General features: G+C 44.2%; 1 protein-coding gene across 2 annotated transcripts in view; it reads left to right on the top strand.

The window, feature by feature from the left end:
- TMEM245 (transmembrane protein 245) overlaps positions 1-22,299 on the top strand; it is an 83,369-nt gene that overhangs the window by 53,695 nt on the left and 7,375 nt on the right. For both annotated transcript variants that reach the window (XM_068126957.2, XM_068126956.2), the window contains 8 exons: positions 4,181-4,285; positions 10,493-10,575; positions 11,633-11,723; positions 13,726-13,824; positions 18,073-18,201; positions 18,356-18,478; positions 18,622-18,767; positions 21,254-21,354. In XM_068126957.2, coding sequence (XP_067983058.2) covers positions 4,181-4,285; positions 10,493-10,575; positions 11,633-11,723; positions 13,726-13,824; positions 18,073-18,201; positions 18,356-18,478; positions 18,622-18,767; positions 21,254-21,354 — 877 coding nt within the window. The remainder of the gene's footprint in view (positions 1-4,180; positions 4,286-10,492; positions 10,576-11,632; positions 11,724-13,725; positions 13,825-18,072; positions 18,202-18,355; positions 18,479-18,621; positions 18,768-21,253; positions 21,355-22,299) is intronic.

Raw genomic sequence — 22,299 nt, 5'->3', positions numbered from 1 at the left:
TTTTGGAAATTGGAATGGCAACATGGTGGAGCCCAATCGGCTTCAGGATGGGAAAGACGAAATAATGTCTTCAGCTACTATTTTACCCACAAACCTTTGTTATTAAAAGTCTTTCAGCTTAAGGCTAAAAGGACAAGCTAATGTTATCAAAGATAACTATTAGTTTTTGAAATGGAGAAAGAGTTAGTAATCCAAGCAAACGTTTACTTGCTATTTTATCTTGTCATCCTTATGTATGAAGAACACTGGGATTTGCACCAACTGCACTTTTATGTCTATGACTTGTTTGATTGAATGTGCCCAATCCCATTAGATCATGGAAATTAAGCAAAATCAAGCCTGCGCAGAATTTAATGGAAGACCTCCAGGGAAGCTCATTTTAGGCTGAGGGCCAGCAGCATAGGCTGATTGGTAGCATGCTCGTGGAATTATTCCACTATGGACTTCGATACTCTGCAGACTGGATCCTACTTTATTCTGGGGTCCCTGTGCGGGCTACGTTTGGGGTCCACAAAGGAATCTCGGGACTCCGCGTGGGCTTCGCGGAAGGGATCCTACCTGCTTTTGAGGCCCCTAACGTGGTCGCAGGTCTAATGAAACCTACTATTATGGTATGGTGTCAGTGCAAAGCACTGCATATCGAAGCGAATGGAGATGTGCTGTCTGCTGTCTCACCTACCATTAATTTGTAGATGATAAAATATCCCACAGCCTCTCAATAAGTAGGCCATTATTTGGTATCCAGCCCAAGTTTCTTGCTTAGAGATTCAATGTGATTTGTAAGTTAATTTTATGAAGGGATGTGGATGTTAAGTTGTGATTAAAAGCTAATGACATAAATGGGAGTAATTAGTAGAAGTTAAATTGTGTGAGATGAAGTAAATAGGTTGTGGACATAGGTGCACAGTTATGATGGTTCAAATGATCACCTGTAGCAAAGCTAAATCTCCTTGTGGATAGACAAAAAGCAGACTCTTGGTATGTTGATTAATTTATTAATTATTTATTGTGCCCTTTTAAAACTACATTTTTGTTGTAAGAGGCCATTTACATAGTGCATATATGCAACTTGGCAGGAGATGGCGGGGATGGTTAATTGAGAAACTCGATGTTATTCATAGAATACTTACCCTGCGCAGTCAACTTGCTGCGAGCCACCTCTTCTGTTTTTGGACATTTTTTTTCTTTGAACCAATATGGCTGTCAGACCGCGTGAGTGATGACATCATAAATTTATATTCTCTAATATAATTGTTGCATAGATCACGCTCAATACATTTCAAACTGATCAGACTCAGCGTTGTCCCTGTCGAATTATGACGTCATAATTATGGCACCAATGACGTCATTGTTAACAACACCTATTCCCCATATGGAGTTCTTTACAATGAGCCATGTTTCAATTTTTCCCATGCAGCGGTTTTGGAGATATAGAGGTGCAACATTGTTCGGTTTTTTCAAGATGGCGCTTGTACCACATGACCTATGACGTCATGATTATCATTAAAATTTTTTACAGGAGGAGGCGCTCCTTTGGTGAAAATTTCGTGTTCATCGGACTAACAGTTGCAGAGAATTTTTTTTTTCCATACTGATCAGATCAAGTGTTGTACTTGTCGAATTATGACGTCATAATGGAGGCACCTATGACATCATTAACATATCTTATTCCCCACTTCATTATAATACTTGTACCAAGTTTGATATGCATTCAACTGTTCTCAAACTTGTATGATGTGTTGTTTATGATGTGGATTGTTATTTTGTTTGATGTGGATTGTTATTTGTTTGTGATGTGGATTGTTATTTTGTTTATGATGTGTATTGTTATATTGTTTGTGATGTGGATTTTTATTTGTTTGATGTGGATTGTTATTTGTTTGATGTGGATCGTTATATAGTTTGTGATGTGGATTGTTATATTGTTTATGACGTGGATTGTTATTTGTTTGATGTGGATTGTTATTTGTTTATGATGTGTATTGTTATTTGTTTGATGTGTATTGTTATTTGTTTATGATGTGTATTGTTATTTGTTTGATGTGTATTGTTATTTGTTTGATGTGGATTGTTGTTTGTTTATGATGTGGATTGTTATTTGTTTTTTTATGTGGATTGTTACTTGCAAAATCGAAGATTTTTCAAGTATATTGGTCAGTTGCGTTTGTTATTCTGTCTGTCTGTTTGTTTGTCTGTTTGTTTGTCTGTCTGTTTGTCACTCGCCTACAGGTCACAATTCTAAACCGATCATCATGAAACTTCAAGTTGTAGAGGTCGTCACAATTGAGAAGCCTATTGTTTTTGAGGTCAAAGGTTGGTCATCTGGAGGTTGAGTTTATAAAATCGCTATTTTTCATCCGATTCACTTGAAAATTGAACAGCATTTTTATATTGTCACTAAATATGGAAACCAACTTTTTGAGGTCAAAAGATCAAAGGTCAACTCAAGCTCAAACTTCCAAAATCTATTTTAATCTGAAACATCATCAATTTTCATCCAATTGACTTGAGAATTTTACAGCATTTGCATAGTGCTTCACTGAATTGGGAGTATTTTTAAGGTCAAAGGTCAACTCCAGGTCAAACTTCTAAAATCATCAATTTTCATCTGAAAAATCGTCACTTTTTAACCCTATTGACCTGAGCTTTGATCAAGACCGTCGACTTTAATCTTGATGAAATGGACAATTTGCTGGATCAATGGCAACATTTTTGGGGAGGTGGGGGGGGGGGGGGGAGGGGTGGATGTCGCAAGTATCGTGCTCTGCTTGATGTTGTCTTGTTATTTTGTTTATGCTGTTGATTGTTATATTGTTTGATGTGGATTGTTACTTGCGAAAACCGAAGATTTTAAAAGTATATTGGTTGATCTTGTGCATTATTACTTGCCGGAACAGATTCCGGCAAGTATGTTGGTTGGTTGGTTTGTCTGTCTGTCTGTCTCTCTGTTTGTGCACAGTACCACGTCTACATCGTTGCACATGGCATCGCCATACTTTACCCACATATTTGCCTTGCCCTGGAATAGACTGTGCCCAATTTTCAACTCTCTAGGCCCAAGGTGAAGCTCAAGGTCACCCAAAACGTGAAATCAGGGGGGGTCGAGTTTTCATTTATTATATATTTCGAACCACTATAACTCTAAACGTACAAGAGATATGCATACACTTACTGTTACTGACATATAGGAAGTCACATACGACATTTCATTTGGCACCATGATCTTTGACCTTCAGTGACCTTGAAAGGTCAAACAAGGTCAAAAATTGTTTTTTTTACTAATAACTCTGTCAAACATTATCCGATTCCCTTCTAACCAACACCAAAATGTTCATTATTCAATTCCCGAAAAATAACGTGGCATAAAATGGTCAAAAATGCTTAGTTTTAATTATTTTTTGGGGTCAAAGCTCAGGGGGCCAAGTTTTCATTGAAAATATATTTCAAACCACTATAACTCTGAAAGGGCAAGAGATATGCATACACTTGCTCAGTTACCTTCCATTGCTTCGCATATATACATGTATAGATTTCCCGCCATTTTGATCCAAAATGGCTGATAAAAAAAGTACATTCCGGTAAGTCCTTGGTCTCTGACCGATTTTTCATTCTCTGTTTGTCTTTCTGTCTGTATGTCAGTCGCCTACAGGTCACAATTTTCAACCGATCTTCACGAAACTTCAACAAATGGTAGAGTTAGTCATAAGCAAGAAGCCTATTGTTTTTGGGGTCAAAAGGTCAATAGGTCAACATAGGCCAAAGGTCACCAACTTTGTCAAATTTCTAAAATCCTCAATTTTCTTCTGATTGACTTCAAATTTGAAGCGGATTTGCATATCTGGTCAATGAATTCAACCACCAATTATATTTTAGGTCAACATAGACCAAAAGGTCAACATAGGCCAAGTTTCTAAAATCCTCAATTTTCATCCAATTTGAAGTTTGAAGAGGATTTGCATATCTGGTCACTGAATTCAACCACCAATTATTTTTGACGTCATCATAGGCCAACAACTTATTTTAGGGATATTGCAAGTATCGTGTTATGCATGACATTTATTGTCTTGTTGTATTGTTTGTGATGTGGATTGTTATGTTGATGTGTATGTTATGTTGATGTGTATTATGTTGATTATAATGTGAATTCCTGACATGAGGGTTGTCTCTTTGCATGGACAAGCTGCTGTCTTGGTTGGAGAAATCGTTGGACAAGATCATCAGTGTCTTTATAATCCTATTTCTCATAATGGGAACACTGCTGCTCGCCCTCTTTCTCACTGCGAAGGTTTGTTGCTCATACCTGATCACTTCCTACCTCATCATTACTTGCTAGCATGGCTGCCCTTTTTATTACCAAACGAAAGGCATTGCTGCTGCTTTTTCATGATGTACGAGTGTATGTATAATAAAAGTTTTATAATGAAGGTAATTTAAACAAAGCAATAAAACCATGACATATGTGTAAAAAATGACTGTGCAAAAAAAAACAAAAAAAAACAAGCGTTACGCCTAGGTCCCCCATCGGTGAAGTGATGCGAGTTGACAAAGTGGAAGACGCAAGGCGGCCATCTTGGATTTTGACGTGGCGACCCAATTTTCAATAGCGTTCTCCCTTATGCGTAGATACACCCACCCACCAGATTAGAAGTTGGTACTTCGCTTATTTTTCAAGATATTCCGCTCACAAGGTTCAGACATACATGGCGGCGGCCATCTTGGATTTTGACGTGGCGACCCACTTTTCAATCGGGTTCTTCCTTGTGCCTAGATACACCAAAACACCAGATTATAAGTTGGTACTTCGCTTATTTTTCAAGACATTTCGCTCACTAGGTTCAGACATATATATGGTGGCGGCCATCTTGGATGTTGACGTGGCGACCCAATTTACAATAGCGTTCTTCCTTATGCCTAGATACACCCACACACCGGATTAGAAGTTGGTACTTCGCTTATTTTTCATGATATTCAGCTCACAAGGTTCAGACATACATGGCATCAGACATACATGGCGGCGGCCATCTTGGATTTTGATGTGGCGACCCAATTTTCAATAGCATTCTTCCTTCTGCCTAGATACACCCACACACCGGATTAGAAGTTGGTACTTCGCTTATTTTTCATGATATTCAGCTCACAAGGTTCAGACATACATGGCATCAGACATACATGGCGGCGGCCATCTTGGATTTTGACGTGGGTTGCACCCACACACCAAATTCGAATGCGGTCCTTCGCTTATGCACGCATGGACGGACGGACGGACGGACGGAGGGGAAAACCATCGTCCCCCTTTCGCTCCGCGGTGCGACGGGGGACAAAAAATTGGGTTGCATGGATGCTAGTCGTTAAGATAATTGAATTGTGTGCTTTGATAAGCAGATGGAATGTCCCTTTGGTTGAACAAATCTAAAGTGTCAAAAAGGAGTTGATCTTCAAATTTATTGAGGAGTATAATTTTGAATCACTTGCTCCAAGACCATCCCCTTAAGCTTTATATATTTGTTCCCTGTATAAATGTAACTTTTACTTGATTGTTGTTATGATGTGTATTTGTATGTTGTTTATATGCCTGGATGGTGCGGAGGGGAAGGATTGGAGGGATTGGGGAGGAATGGTTTAAGGAGTGGAACGAACATGAATAATAAGTGATACCATGAAAGTTGCATTGTGTGTGGACGTTATGTAATCGAAAACCAGCCGCTTGTCTGATCTCCACCAAATTTTGCATTCCTGCTGGGGGTACATGTGAACAGGTCAAGGGCAAAATCAAAATTGGCCTTTTCCTGCCTATGGTTGGGGTAGAGCAGATGACCTGAAAATGAAAAAAAATAAGGCAGAGTAATGTATGTTGTCGCGATCCCGGCTGTGAAATGGTTCCCAGCACGGAATACGGACGTTAATGTCCGGGCTTCAAGTAGTCCACGGAGTGGACAGAGAGAACTCAATAAACACAATTGTGTTTTAATCGGCCTTCTAGGGGTAAGGCACGATGCTTTATTGGCTCGATCACAAAAACCATAAATGGTAACAGAATGGAATACACTGCACAAAGCCTGCAGGAACTGTCGGCAACAGACGCTCCAAACAGGACGCAGGTAAGATCACTCGCGGCTCCAATCGACGATCTCCGGGACTCGGAGGGTAACAGGATGGAATTCACCGCACAAGGCCGGCAGGAGCGGTCGGCCAGCAGCTCCAACACGAAGCAGGCAATCACTCGCGGTTTCAATCTACGAGATCCGGGAATCACTCGTTCTCTTCCGGAGTTACTCGCTCGTAAAATACCGAACTGTAATCGACCAGCCCAACTCGGCTGTCGTGAGGATTCAAGGAAAGCCCTTTTGAGATTTCCCACTCGGAGCCTTCGAGCCGCGTCCGTTGTACAAGATGGCGGCCGCGCTCTCTGACCCTCCACCAATCGCGTGAGGCTCAAAGGAGGTCACGTCACGTGGTGGGCGGGGCACCAAATCTGGGTGAGAACAGGTGGTTTCACCGGTGGTTTCTCACAGTCCTCCCCCCCTAAGTAAAAACCCCGTCGAATAGACGGCGTTTTTAAAACCAGTATTTGTAGTAGGTGCAAATCACATGGCAAGATGATGGCGGTAATCGCTAACAGGCAATTAACGCAATTAACAATTATTAACACTTATTAACAACAATAACGCAACAACGCAACAATACAACGCAACGCAATAGCGCAACAATAACGCAATTATTAACGCACAGGCAATTAACAGGCATTAACAGGTTAACAATGAACCAGTTTGGTTTTTGTTTTTTTTCACACACAAATTTTAACACCATACACCACATTAATATCTACCCTACAAGAGTTACACTTCACACAAAGCACAATAGAGAGGCAAGGGGGCCAAACTCAAGTTGGGGGAAGCGTTGACAGGAAGGAAACGGGCCGAGACCTAGAGCGGCGGGTACTCCTCCGGTGTCGAGAACAACAGTCATATGCGTAATGACCCCTTTCACCGCACTGGTAACATCGATCGTTCGGGTCGAAAGGCCTGCGGACCAAAGGGCGTCTGAAACGAGGCCGCCGCGACATGCCATTCGACATCTCGACGCACACACGCGATCCGCAAATTAACCTTCCATCAAGGGCTCTGACCGAATCTTCAGCATCTCGTGGCTCTTCAAACTCAACAACTGCAAATCCAGGTGGGTTTCGAGCAACCCATACGTTGCGGAGTGGTCCGTAATGTTCGAAGACCCTCCCTAGCTCGGCTTTCGCTGCTCCATTGCCCAGGTTTCCCACATATACCTTAGCATTAGCGTTCCTGCTGAATCGCGACATGGCGGGAGCGGTCCCTGAGGAGCACGGCACCTGAGGGTGGCTTGACGGGAGGCTCGGGTGGACTTCAGCTGACGCAACGTCACCGTCGGGAACTGGAGTCGAGGCGCTAGGCTCCTCGGGCCAGAGTGAAGATATGTCTGACTCCGCCACTCTCTCCGCCTGTTTACTCTGGGATCTAGTGACCCCCCCACAGGTCAGAGTCAATGACTCCTCCCTGGCCATGGCATCATTGCCAATCAGCAAGGAGACCCCGGGTATCGGGTAGTAGGGTACCACCACACAGGTCACTGGACCCTTAAAAATGTCACTCCGGACCTCGAGGAGGGCAAGGGGATACCGGCCAAGAACCCGGTCAATGCCCCGAAGGAGGGTATACTCGCCGGTATAACGCATCTGAGAGGCCGGAACTACCCCCGCCCGGAGAACACACCGTGTCGCCCCAGTATCCCGAAGGTATTGGGCCTCAAACTTCAGCATCGAATCAGGGCCACCCACTAAGGCTGTCCCTGAATAATCCTGGTACAGTGGATGAATGGAATTAGCCTCGGTGGCAGTGACCTCGGTCACCGATGCCACCGTCGTGTGCGAGGGCCCGGCGGATGAGCTCCACTGATCTCCCTCTGACTTAACAGGAGGGTTGCCTCGGTAGGCCGGACTAGCGGGATTAGAGAAGCAGCGGTTTTCACCGTGCCCCACGCGTTTGCAGAAATCGCACCAGGGCCCTGCCCTGGTCTGCGGCTCGCGACCGCCACCAGTGGAGGGCATCGGAGAACCCCTCCCCTCGATCCAGCCGCCGGGCAGACGGGGGGCGGTCTTGATCGCAGACTCCTCCGTCTTACGACGCGACTGCGTGACTTGCAGCATTTTGCACGCCAAAACATGTTTATCAATAAGGTTGACGCAGTCTGCCAAGGAAACAGTGTCTTTGTCGACAAGAAACAATGCTAAGTCGAGCGGAAGCTGTTGATCGATACGGTAACGCACCAGGAGTTCCGCAACCGCTTGAGGTAACTCAACCTTGCTCCCCTTGAACCATCTCTGCAGCTGTTCCAACAAGGCCCGCGAATGTTCCTCATAGGTTTGACTGGACTCACGAGTCCAGCTGAAAAAATTTCTCCTATAAATACACGCGGACACCGCATAGGCGTTCAAAATCTCGGCCTTCAATGCCCTGTATTTGTTTGCGTCCTCGGTTGCCATCCTCGCATATACCTCCCTCGCCTTCTCAGATAGATGGCTCACAAGATGGCCGACCCACAAGCTCTCATCAATGCCACCGGCAGCCAACAACTTCTCCGCCATCTCCAGATACGCTTCTGGCTTCGTGTCTCCCGTCCAGTCCGGCAAACGAACATGAACAGTTTCCGGGACTCTTGCAGCAGACCCCTCTGCCCGCGGTCGTTCAGTCAACATTCGCAACTCATGCTCTCTGACGCGTTCAGCTTCTGCTGCTGCCGCACGCTCTCTCTCTCTCTCACGCTCTCTCTCTGCTGCTGTCTCTGCTGCCGCATGCGCTCTCTCTGCTGCCGCATGCGCTCTCTCTGCTGCCGCATGCTCTCTCTCTGCTGCCGCAGCACGCTCTGCCTCTGCTGCCGCAGCACGCTCTGCCTCTGCTGCTGCCGCACGCTCTCTCTCTCTCTCACGCTCTCTCTCTGCTGCCGCACGCTCTGCCTCTGCCCTGTCATTCTCCCTGTTATACATGTCAAGTTGTTGAACCGGAGTCAGCCCGGTCCAGAAGGGCGAACGCATGCATTTAGTCATGATGGAATCGCTTCCTAACATCTCGGGTTGAGTGACCGGGTCAAGGCTGCTTGCGTCGCTCACATCGCCACCCACGTGACTGTCAACATGATCAGGTTGAACTCTCACTTCTCTGGTCGACATAGCTTGGCTACGAGTTATCATAAGACAAGGCACAAAACACAGCGCTCAAACACAACGCTCTGTTGGGGAAATACGACACGAACTACACAATATCACCCGCACATCAAATTGCCAATGAGAAAAATACCACGTACAAATACTCACGTTTTTTTTTTTTTGTCGGTTGTTTGGAGGGATCCGAGGCTCACTTATTCTGCAGTGAAGCACCACCCAAGACAGCGTCCTACGGCGAGAAAGTTCCTCCAAGACGGCGTCCGCTGGTGAGAAGATGCAGAGAAGATGCAGATGCCGAATTCCCGTCTCAATTCGAATGTCTCTCACTTGAAAGATCCCGGACGAGCCCCCATTTGTCGCGATCCTGGCTGTGAAATGGTTCCCAGCACGGAATACGGACGTTAATGTCCGGGCTTCAAGTAGTCCACGGAGTGGACAGAGAGAACTCAATAAACACAATTGTGTTTTAATCGGCCTTCTAGGGGTAAGGCACGATGCTTTATTGGCTCGATCACAAAAACCATAAATGGTAACAGAATGGAATACACTGCACAAAGCCTGCAGGAACTGTCGGCAACAGACGCTCCAAACAGGACGCAGGTAAGATCACTCGCGGCTCCAATCGACGATCTCCGGGACTCGGAGGGTAACAGGATGGAATTCACCGCACAAGGCCGGCAGGAGCGGTCGGCCAGCAGCTCCAACACGAAGCAGGCAATCACTCGCGGTTTCAATCTACGAGATCCGGGAATCACTCGTTCTCTTCCGGAGTTACTCGCTCGTAAAATACCGAACTGTAATCGACCAGCCCAACTCGGCTGTCGTGAGGATTCAAGGAAAGCCCTTTTGAGATTTCCCACTCGGAGCCTTCGAGCCGCGTCCGTTGTACAAGATGGCGGCCGCGCTCTCTGACCCTCCACCAATCGCGTGAGGCTCAAAGGAGGTCACGTCACGTGGTGGGCGGGGCACCAAATCTGGGTGAGAACAGGTGGTTTCACCGGTGGTTTCTCACAGTGTACATTGCTCCAGGTGAAATTTGAATTTAAAAGGGTGGGGGTGTGGAGGAGGGTGCAGCAAAAAAATTCAAAGGGGGAGGGGCCACAAACACAGATCTTTTGTGTGCATTTCATAAGTAGATGGTCTCTTACATTTTATTTATTTCAATTTGTCTGTCTGATCAACCTCAAAGCGAAGGTCAATCTCATTACAACAATACGCAGCAATATGGGTGGTTGTCCGAGAGCAATTTCTGTATAAAATTTTGGACTTAAAATAATGGTTGTTTCGAATGTTTGTTTTCAGTTCCATCAAGAGAGCACACACATCGTGCAAGTTACACAAAACCTCATCAACGAGACTGTAGCCGAGCACCCAGAGTGGGCCAGGTGGGTTGAAAGTGCAGTTGTGAGGATTGCTGCTCCATCAGCTTGGTGGATTTGGTATAATCCAGTTGTGTTGAATTTTTTTTTTTAAAGTAAACATTCATGTGCAGGTTTGTAATGGCAAAGCATGATACATTTTATTCTCTCACACTTATCACATGAGATGTTAATATTAGCACATTAATAAGTGTTAATATTATCAGGGCTCTCACCACTTTTTGTGGAAGGCATGGTGGTAGACCAGATTTGAGCGCTGGGATTTGTTGAAAGGTAGTGGTAGAATTATGTCGCATTCAATTATGTCATCAGCCTGGTGCTGGCTTATCCAATATCGGTTAAGGTGGCTGCTGGCTTGAGACATCTGGGTCCTGACTTCAAGCCCCTGTCATGTCGTTAAATTAACACCAGGGGGGTTGACTCAGCCTGTCATCCTTCCAAGGTCGGCAAAATGAGTACCAGGTTACTGGGATGAATGAGTCATTGGAGTATGCTGTGTCGGAGTGGTGACCCGTCCAGGAGTTGTGCCCAATAGCCAAGAAACTGCTTCTGAAGAGGCAAAATGAGTGGTCTTCGTCAATTAGACCATACCAGGTGTTAGAGGGGGAACTGATGCGTGTCTCATGGTATTTTTGTACGATGAGTAGGGGTCACATAGAAAACTAGAACGGCACTTGGTAGAGTGCATAACTCCGCCATGTTGAACAGTTTATGTTTTGTATCCCACTGATTCCCGGATTTGGATCTTCACCAAAATGGAATCGATTTATCCTTCTCACATACCCAACCTGTCCACCAATTTCCAGCCGAATCCGTCCATAATTCTTGAGGTATGGTGCTATAATATAGCTTTTAGCACTTAAAAACAAAAAAGCAATAAAAGACATGATAAGAGGAAAATCATTTTGGTGATGGTCGGATGTATTTATTAGTGTGGTGGGAATTGACTGTTATGCATTTGCATGATTGGTTAAGTAAGTGTGGTTGGTGTTTGTGTCACACACTATATGGTGTTGTGAACCCAGCACGGCCGAACTCAAAAACGCTTTTTGCTTTCTCCCAGCTGGCTGCCTGAAGCGGAGGTCATCCAAAAGGCTTTGGATTCAGCTGCCAACAATGTCTACCAGTATGGTAGAGAGTGGATCACCAGCAAGGTATGGATTAAACCACAGCAGAATACTAATGTCTGAAGACTAGTTTTGTTCTGCATCATTAGACAAGGTGAATAATGAATTTCATCAACTAATGGTTGATAATGATTTTGTTGATTCATGATGTTTTATGTTTTATATGTCCGTTTGTTTTTATTGTGATTAATGTTAGCTCTTGCACGAGCCTCGATCTTGTATACACATAAAAAATAAAAAGTATGCTTTGTGCCGGGGGAGAAGGTATGGCCGACATTTTGACCTTTAGACCTTTGTCAGAAAAAGTTTTTTTGATCTGTCGAAGAGCTAATGCTCAGTGTCAACCTACCTCATTTCCTACAACAACAAACATGTTCTTATCAATTTTGAGTTGGTGAAATAGATTGTTTATGGGTTGAACTCATGTGGAGCAAAAAAAATCAAGAGGGTGGTGGGGGGGGGGGGGATGGCAGGAGGGGACTCTCGATTAATCTGAAAACCTGGAAAGAGGTGGTTGTGGGAAGTGTTAACAGCTGTATAAAAAGATCATGGTTGTTGGATGGGGGATAACCTGAGATGGTGTTGTACAGTTGTCTTGCAGCCCTTTTTTTTTTTTTTTTTTGCATACAGAATCGAGGCTCGTGTAAGAGCTAACACATTGAGCATGAAAACATGCACAGACACATAAAACATACAATGAAGGGAATGGGAGACAAGAGGGGGAGGGAGAGGGAAGCACACAAGCACAACAACACTCGAGAGCAAGGACGTTGGTAGATCTATGGAAGGGAGAAGGCTGGGCAGGTGGGAGGGGTACACGGTATAAAGCAAATGAACAATACTAGGAATTTCACTACGAGGAATTTCAGGAAAGAAGTTGGGGATTGAAAGAGACGGATTTGGGGTGTTTTAACAGGGGTAGAAAAGATCAAGGTTTTGGATGGGGGAAGATAAGAGATGGTGGTGAACAGCTGTTTTAAAGACCTGGAGGGAGGAGTGGGATTGAAGAGAGTGAGGGAGTTTGTTCCAGAGGCGGGAGAAAAGAGGAATGAAAGAGTGAAGGTGAGCAGGGAGTCTTGATTTTGGCAGTTTAACCATAAGAGGGTTGCTGGCAGATCGTGTGCGTCTTGCAGGAATATTTGGGGTACAGAGCACAGACAGAGCAGGGGGAGCAAGGCCAGAGAGGAGTTGGTATAAGACAGAAAGACCACCAACCTGCTTGCGGTGAGTGAGAGAAAGGCTTAGAAAGTGAGCAAACAATCAGCTTCATCGCTGGAGATTCCAATGATTCTGAATGCTTTGGTTTCAACCGCATGAAGCCGAGCTAGATGTGGGGCAGGAGCACCAGCCCAGAGGGGAGACCAGTATTCCATTGAGCCCTGGAAGGAAGGATGAGATTGAACAGATTGAGGAAGTTGGTTCTACAGGGGGGGGAGGGGGAGGGGAAGAGGAACGAATGAGTGGAGATGGGCATTGAACCTAGATTTTTGGAGTTCTACCAGGAGAGGGTTACTGGCACATCACATGCGCCCTGCAGAAACCCGGGGGGTGGGGGGGGGGGGCATGGAAAGAGCAGCGAGTGCAAGATTAGAAAGGAGGTCCTCTTAATTGGTTCATTGTGTTGCGTTTTAATGAGAGATTATGTAACAGCAATCAATGCGCACATTTGATGTGAAAATGGAGTTGTTGTTTTGTATGCAGCCTGTGGTTGCTGTTTGCATCATTTCTCTGGAAGCGTGTTAGTGCCACTGATGCAGTGCCCCAATTACCAGTGAGCTGGTACTCAATTTGCCGACCTCGGAAGGATGACAGGCTGGGTCAACCACCCTAACGTTAATTCAACGATCGACCGGGATTCAAACTCAGGATCTTAGGATCCCAAGCCAGCACCCTAACCGTTAAGACAAGGCTTTTTTGTAAATTGAGTGTCAAGTTATGACTTTGTAACTGTGGCTCTAGTACCACGGAGTATGTACTTTTGTACAACTGTTGGCATGCGTGTACAGTGTTCCTTTGTTCGCTTGTACAGTTACAACATCTGCTGGGTGATAAAGTGAGCAACACTACGCGGATCGAGCGGCAGGTGCTGGATCTCTGGGACCATCTCTATCAATCATGGTTTGTGCAGGTGAGGACCCCTTTGTACGTGGAATATTATGGTCAAAATAAGCAGCAAATACACTTTGGTGAACTAATTTTTGTTGGTCTTGTATAAATAAAACGGAAAAGTCACCTTGGAAAGATTATAGTCAATCTGCATCGGGGGAAAAATCAGGATAACAAATTTTCGTAACCAAATGTTAATGGAGGTGAGCACTCCTGTCGAAACATTTGGTTGAGAAAATTTGTGTCTCTGTAGAAATACTGTCACATGGATGCTTCCTGTCATGCAGCCCTGAATGGTGTTTAGTGGGAAAATGCTCATGCCAAGGTCTTGCCTCGATGGATAGCCGAGCTTAGAGCTGAAACTGGCCAGTCACGTGTTACGTATTACCTCCCCAAACCCCGGTTACGGTGCACCTCAGAGTCTGGAGCGGGAACATGGCAGAAAGATTTGTTATTTTGAGTGTTCTAATAAACCATGGTAAAACCACACCAATGCAATTGGCGAACAAAACAAGTAATTCTATTAAGAACTCTCACATACACAATAATAACACTATTAAAGAAAGTACAATGAAAATGTCACTTGCATCAAATTAACAATACCTATGATGGTGCCATCATTCCCCAATGCTCTCAAAGCAATAAACTCACGACACGCCAAAAGTGAGGGGAATGTAACATTCCACAAAGTCCGTGCACGGATCTCCACGCTGGTTGAAGCCGTGCAGAACGATGATAACACGCAGGTATCGGCACGGCATTGAATGAGGAGTTACGAGGTGAGAGGTCGATATGGGAATGGAGCCGATATGTAAACCAATGGCAAACAACACTATGTCGATTATGGGAATCCCAGTGACAAAACAAGATGCACCAAGCGGACAGTCTCTTCGAGGACAAAATGGTGTATCGTCCTGTAATGGAGGCGCTTGATTTTTCTCCAACAATAACTCGCGCTTGCTAATTAAACCTGAGATGCAGGTTTAATTGCAATCGCAATATAGGACGATGTCGCGGGAAATCCCTTTCACGGGAAGCCTCAACTCATTCATGACCAATATCAAAAAAAGTCCCCTCGATGCGATTCACGGCTGTATCTCTCTCGTGGCCGTCTCCTCTCTCTCTCTGCCGATCCCCATCTCTCTCCTCTGCCGGTTCCTTTGCCGCGTCTTCCTTTTTCTTCACAAACATTTCATTTCACCTTTTACTAAAGTCATCTTCATGTCACACAAAAAAATCTTAACATTACCTGAAACTAAAAATCCTAACAGTATATAATAACAACACAGGCAGAAGTGACGGATCTGTAACACATGCCCCAGCGATGTGGCAAGTGATCCTATTCCAAGCCTGACCTATTTCTGCACTGGTTATCCACACTGGCCTTTTTACTTAATTTAACGATTTCCCATGGGATTATCCAATATATTGAAACGAGTGATGTACTGGAGGTGGAGGACGAAGCAAGCATGAACAATCATGAAATAAGTATATATTTTTTATTAAGGGGCACGAACACAAGACATGGAAACGGACAGATCCAGCATGCCAAGAATGACGCAATGAAGTGCACCGATAAATATATAGACCCTTATAGTACAAGAAAACAAACCCATCTAAGGGCCTGGTCACACTCACATTCACTCAGAACCAGGCAAGGTTTTTTAAAAAGGCTGTGTCTGAAGGATTGCATAGAAAGGAGCTGAACAGGCCTGTAACAAACAGATTGCAGTGAAAGCGGTCCAGCACCAGCTGGCATCCCTAGCAAAAAAAAAAAGACTGCTACTCGTTGCTCAAATGCTGCCCCTTTCCCCCTCCCAAATCCTCCTGCCTCTTGCGTCATGAAGGTACGGTGCACATGGATGCCATCATGTACTGTGCTTGTGCCACGTATAAACAAGATCGGACCATGCATGTCCGAGAAACGATATGTTTGCCAGTAGGCCATCTTTGATCGCATCTGAAAAAAGACATGCATATGTAAGCCATCATTCATTATCTGTGCCAAATCTGAACAAGATCGGTGAATGGATGTCTGAGAAATGGTTGAGGATGTGTTCAACATCAGAATTTTTACAACTAAAATGGCCGCCAATCGCCACCCTTTGATTGCATCGTTTGGACAAAATCACATTAACATTTGGACAAAATGACATGCATATTGTCGCGCGACTCCCCCTCAGTTAAAACCGGGGAAATCACGAATGTCAATCAAGCGTTAACGAGGCGACGATCAATGGCGGACTTCACTATATGCGCGGGAGGAAGAAAGGAAAGAAGAAGAAGCGGGATTTACCTGACGGTCCGCGCGCAGTCTTCAACCTGCGAAAAGTAACTCGCAAAAACCCGATTTATGGTACAAAAACAAACACGTTTATTTTAGGGAACCCGAGAACAATGGGCACGCCGGTAAATAAATGTCCTAAATCGGGACATCCCCACACCAGACCTGAACACACAGACAAATGGGAGAATTTACGAAAAGAACCATTGTGTTTGTGGGTGCGGGCTTATCTCTGTCTGGATGCAGCATCCATCAGCAATCGTCCGGCTATTCAGGCTCTGGTGTTGGCACGGACTAGGCCCCAATGTGTCCTTGCTAGTGCTCTGCCAGGCCAACCGAGCCACCCGCTCGCCCCGTTCCTGTCCGCTGGCGTCCACAGGCCTTCCGCGTGACTCAAACGGTCCCGTATAGCTCGCCCCTCCGGCCATGCCTGGCCCCATCCATGCGGAGTCGCTCGCTTGTCCGGAACCAAGATGAGAGATTCGACGGCAAAGAAATGCGCAAAGGGCAACAGGAGAAGAAGGGAAGAAAAAAGGCAGGGGCGAAGAGTCGAAGAACGAAGGGGTAAAATGTCAGTCTCTTCTCACTTTTATCAGACACCCTCTGACGTCACTCGCGCTTCCCTTCCAATCAGCGCGTCGCTTCTTGCACGTCTTTCGCACCCTCTTCACTGATTGGCCGAGCGCTTCGCGCCTTTGGTGTTGGTGTCATCTCGGTGGCCAATCAGTGTGGCACGTCCTTCACCTTTCCTACTCTGCCAATCGGCGACCAGCTCTTTACTCGCCCCTCCCCCCTGTCAATCACGAGTCCTTCTGGGTGTGGCTATTGCCTGCCTGATCGATGTTTGCCTGCCATGCCGCCGTAGTGCGCGGTCGCTTCCGGTCTGTTCTTCCGTCAGTTCCTTTGTTATTGTGGCGGAGGGGGAATTAATTAAAGTGGTGCGCTATTGGGCCTAACTAATGTATATGAGTGCATTGCCATACGGGACACCGGAATGATCACAGGTTTGATATACCGGGGAACGAGCATAATCCCTACTCTACCTATCACACGATCATCCTTGTATGATCACAGATATACACTTAATCCGACAAACCGCGTAAACATACTTATTACAGGTGAGGATTCCCTATCCCGACAGCCGGAGCATAATACCTACGCAGATCTACCTGGATCTATATATGCCCTACCCAAAATTCATAACAATATGTATACCATCATGTGTTGTCTTTGTGCCAAGTATGAACACAATTGGTTTATACATCTCCGAGATATGGTTGTGGACGGCCGGACGGACAAGACCCAATCCATAAAACCCCATTTCGGACCAAGTCCAATGAGGGCTGATAACACCACAATGAAGCTGAGTCTATGGGTGTATCACTTTGCCATTGCAGATAAGTCGGTGGTCTCTGTCTTCTACTGCCTCCTTTGTGGTCTTGCACCCTCTGCCCTCTCCGTGCTTTGTCTATTTTATCGTTGGCATTTCCCCTTTTCTCTTTTTGCTATTCCTATTCTGTTTTGTTCTGATCCGTTGTGTTCTAGCTCTGATTACATGCCTTGAGTGTGAGAGTGAGTGAGTGTGTGGGGTGATTGGCATCTTCAAATGTGGGTTTCAGAAGATGAAATGGAGCCCTTACAGGTGTGTGTGTGTGTGTGTGTGTGTGTGTGTGTGTGTGTGTGTGTGTGTGTGTGTGTGTGTGTGTGTGTGTGTGTGTGTGTGTGTGTGTGTGTGTGTGTGTGTGTGTGTGTTAGTTATTGACTCTTAATTCAAGATTGAAAATTGCTTGGCTAATTCCCCTCAAATGTTGTGTACCAGTGGGCAGGTAGTGGGCACAAAATAAATTTGGTCCACTACCGTCCCCCACTCCCTATATTTGGTTCCATACTGCAGCATGAGCGTATGGCCGCAGCATGAGAACTAATACCCTTTTGAATGTTCAACCTCTTTATGCTGTCATTGTTTGTGATCTGAAACTTTTACAGAATGGATCAGATGTCCAAGGAAAGGATTCTGGTGCGAGCCTTCCAAAACAGATGGTGTGGTCAGGCGAGCTGAATGATTTGCAAGCAGTTGCTTCCTTCTTGCATGAAAACATTGAGACTTTCATGTCGGTGTGTGCAATTCCCTTGACTCACTAAGTTTGATTTTCACTTACTGGTTGTATTCATAAGATAAAGCTTGTGGTGAATTGTGAGGAGAGTGATTGCTAAAGTTGTACAGTTTAAGCGATTTTATCTCAGATGTTCTGATTTCTCTGTCCTGCAGATTCTGGAGTCATTGTGGATAGTAATGAGCAGAAATGTAAACCTTCTCATGTCTTCGGCAACTACTCTCCTCACTTTGATTTTCTACGGTGGAACTGCGATCCTCAACTTCATACTTTCCTTGGTGACTTTCAAACCAGAAATTAAAACTAACAGAGGATGTGTTTTGGTGATTGGTACTTATATCATGAATCTTTTGATGACCAAGATAAAGCATGTGGAACTATGGCATACTGTACGGACTTTCATTTGACCTCCTTCTGGCAGGTTATCTTCCTGACTACGCTCTTCTACTTGCTGAGTAGCAGCAACGAGTCCTACAGGCCAGTCAAGTGGGTCATCTCTCTGACACCCCTCTCACAGAGCAGTTCCTCGGGTCAGATGCTCGGTCGGGCAGTGGAGGAAGCCATCAGGTTTGAGCATTTTCAGGACTCTCTTCCATCTGAAAAACACTACTGGTTACATTTGATTGTTTAGTGTGTCTTTAGCTTTTATTTTATTTTAAAAAGTGTTTTTATTTCTGATAGGTTTCACCGAAATATCTAAAAATAATGGTCACTGAAGGTTGGTGGTCTAATTCGGCCTCAGTTTTGCCTGTGATTGCTCTCCAGCAGTTACATCATCATACGAAAATATGCAATTTGGTACGTCTGTCTGTCTGACGATTTTTGACTGCAATACATTCAGTTGTTTATCCCATCTCAACCAAACTTAACAGGAGGACTAAGGGTCACACAATGAAGGTTGTCGCAAAATCATTTTCCCCCTCTCCAAGGGGATTTTTCCCGCCAAGGGGGTTGCGTGTTGAGGTGTATATTCGTGTTAAGATAGCTTTATAGTGGCGTTTTTCCAAGGACGCTTCTAATAACAAACGTGACAATAACAACAAATAAAATGGCATAATAGTCATGTTATTACGAAACAATATTTGTACGAGTGATATCCTGTCGCCAAAAGGGGTTTCTCCGCCTTGAACAAACGCCGTATCAACGTGTATAAACAGCTTCATCGTGCCGTTTCATGGGGGCAACGGCCTCTACCAGAAGTAGAAAATGTTATAAACAACAAACACATGATTAACTTTTGAAACAGTTGCTAATGCTGTTTAACACTAAACTGAAAGGAAGAAAACCCAGGGTATGTTCAGTTACCAAGCAGCTAGCTAGGGCTTGCCAAGCTAGCCGTTCCTTATCAACAGTTTTGAATGGAGTGCTTGCTCGAATGCTTAAGCCACTTGGCGAGCACTCTTCAAGAAATATGGTAAACAAGCATTCTGAGTATTGCGCTGCAATACATGTCCCCTACCGGCAGTCTGTCGTCCGGATAACTGTTGGGGAAATTACCAAAGTTCAAAGTGCCATAACTTTGTCAAAAATGATCGAAACGTCGTGAAGTTCGAACTTGATCTGTAACTTATCATGAGGAAACCATGTACCAAGTTTGAAATCATTAGCTTTAAGAGTTTAGGGAAAAAAAGTCCGGAAAACTGTTCTTTGCGTGACGGACGGACAGACGGACAGACGGAGGGACGGAGTGCAAACCTATAGTCCCCTCCGGTGTACACCGGTAGGGGACTAATAAACACCCCCGGCGTTATTGAGGCCTGACCATAGATCTACTGTAACATATATATATTCCAGAGAGCAATGATCCTTCCTGCTGTCCCTGTGGGGAACAGGTGTACTCGTTAGGGATTCATTTATTTGACATCGTATGGGAACATTTTGACATCATAAGGGATTCATTTAATCTCAATCTCTCATTTAATCAATCTCTCATTTAATCAATCTCTCATTTAATCAATCTCTCAATTTAATTTCTCTCACCAGACTTCATCAAAAGGCAAATGTAAATTGTCCATTTTTGATGAGCACTATTTTCCCATTCATCCTAATGCTATTATAGGAGATTGGGTATTATTTTTGGGCAAATAATGGGTATTATAGGTTAAAATAAAAATAGAGATACGAAGGCAAGGCCTGAAAAATTATGCAAGTGCTGCCCAACATATCTGAGCTATAAGTATAACAAAGTAGTCGTAGCATATATTACATGAGTCAGAGCCGACTGCAAACCGCTATACTTCCTGTTCCGAGATTACTAAATAGTTTTGCTAGATATCGCTGACATCGTATAAAATGCACTTTCCAATGACTGTGCTGAGGAATGTGCTCTATGAGAATATTGGAGAAGTGACTCAGAAAAACATTTCAAACTTTATTGAACATGCACTAGATCTTCCTGCAGATAATACGTATCATATAGTGTAGATGCATATCATCATAGTGTATGTACTCCTACATATTGCAGAGATAAAAGGTTGAATTATTTTATATTCTTCTACATTTATTATTAAGCCTGCTTGTACATGTAATACATAAGTGCAGGTTGATCATATTTTTTTTTTTTTTTTTTTTTTTTTTTTTTTGTATACAAGATCGAGGCTCGTGAATGAGCGAACATTAATCACACAGAAAGCTCCGATTAGCCATTGATGTGATGAGTTTTGTGTCATTTCTTTATGTCTAAACACAATGCATGTCTCATGCAAACACAATGTACCTTTCTCATGTAAAGAGGTTTTTTTTTGGACTTTGCAATGCACCTTGCAGAGCATTTAAACACCGTCTTTGACGCGTCGTTGACAGACAATAAATAGTGCGCTCATGTTTTGTGTTTACCTAACCACGTGAGCCTGTCGTTCTAAAATGCTTGATACCGAGTTGTCCCGGATTCCACGGACCACTGCAAATTTCTTATCCTCAGTCTTAATTGTATTCCTGTAATGTGTTGAATTGAATACGTGGTTCTCAGGAAAAAAAAATTTTTAATTCTCCATAATTTTTGTTTGACTATGACATGGTTACTGTTTTTTTTGTTGTTGTTTTTTTGTACCTAGGGGTGTGTTTGATGCCTCGTTTAAAATGGCCGCATTCTATGGCATCTACACATGGCTCACACACACTGCCTTCGGAATTAATGTTGTCTTCATTCCGGCAGGTGAGAGTTTACTTATTCTTGCCCCAATCGTTGTTCCACCAACATACTCCATCTGCCCTGTACACTCTGCACCCTGTCCGATGCACATTTTCAACTTTCAGTGCAAATATCAACTCTTGACATGAATAAAGGCAGGTGACATGTGGAAGCGGTTTTTGTGACGGTGACATGTGGAAGCAGAAAACTCACAGGGGGAGATGTTTTTGTGATTATGTGCATCATCTGGCTGCCGATTCCATCATTTATGAAGTGATGACAAGGATACAATAGCAAAAAAACAAAAACTGAACTGAACATCGTTCGTTCACTGAACGTTTACTTCACACAAAAAAAACATCGTTCACTGAACATGTTGCCATGATTGCTCATATGCCCACATCATCCATGCACCCTATTATTATCACATACATTATTCATAGCTTTATTTTTAGAATATTTAATGATTTTCAATCCAATATGGCCACCAGACAATGTGACTGCCATAGATTTAATAAATAAATGAATAAATTAATTTTTTTTAATTCTTCACTCACATCGGGTCATACATCAGATATATTAAGTGTCAGGATTTTCAGACAAGGATTTTGATTCAACAGATTATGGCTGGAATACCACTTCACTGATGACCTCATCACTATAAACCTATATACCCCAGGGGGAGTTCATGACACATGCCAAGTGTCAATCATTTTCTTTGAGCAGTTTCAGAGGTGTCCAATTTTTCTCCTTTAATCCAATATAGCTGTCATAACATGTGACCTATAAGGTCAGAGTTATTAAAATATTCTCTATGGGTAGTCACTCCTACTGGAGGATCAGGCCACTGGTGGATCAGACTCGGCAACGGTTGCTAGAGTGAGATGTGCATGGAAGAAGTTTCGGGAACTGAGGCATGCTCATGAGGAGGGGAGTGTCGTTGAAGCTGAAGGAAAGGTGTATGCTGCA

This window comes from Myxine glutinosa, chromosome 10 (genome assembly GCF_964187855.1).
Source record: "Myxine glutinosa chromosome 10, kmMyxGlut1.1, whole genome shotgun sequence".
Taxonomy (NCBI): Eukaryota; Metazoa; Chordata; class Myxini; order Myxiniformes; family Myxinidae; genus Myxine; species Myxine glutinosa.
Note: the sequence above shows the minus strand (reverse complement) of the source record. Positions and strands in the feature narration are given on the sequence as shown.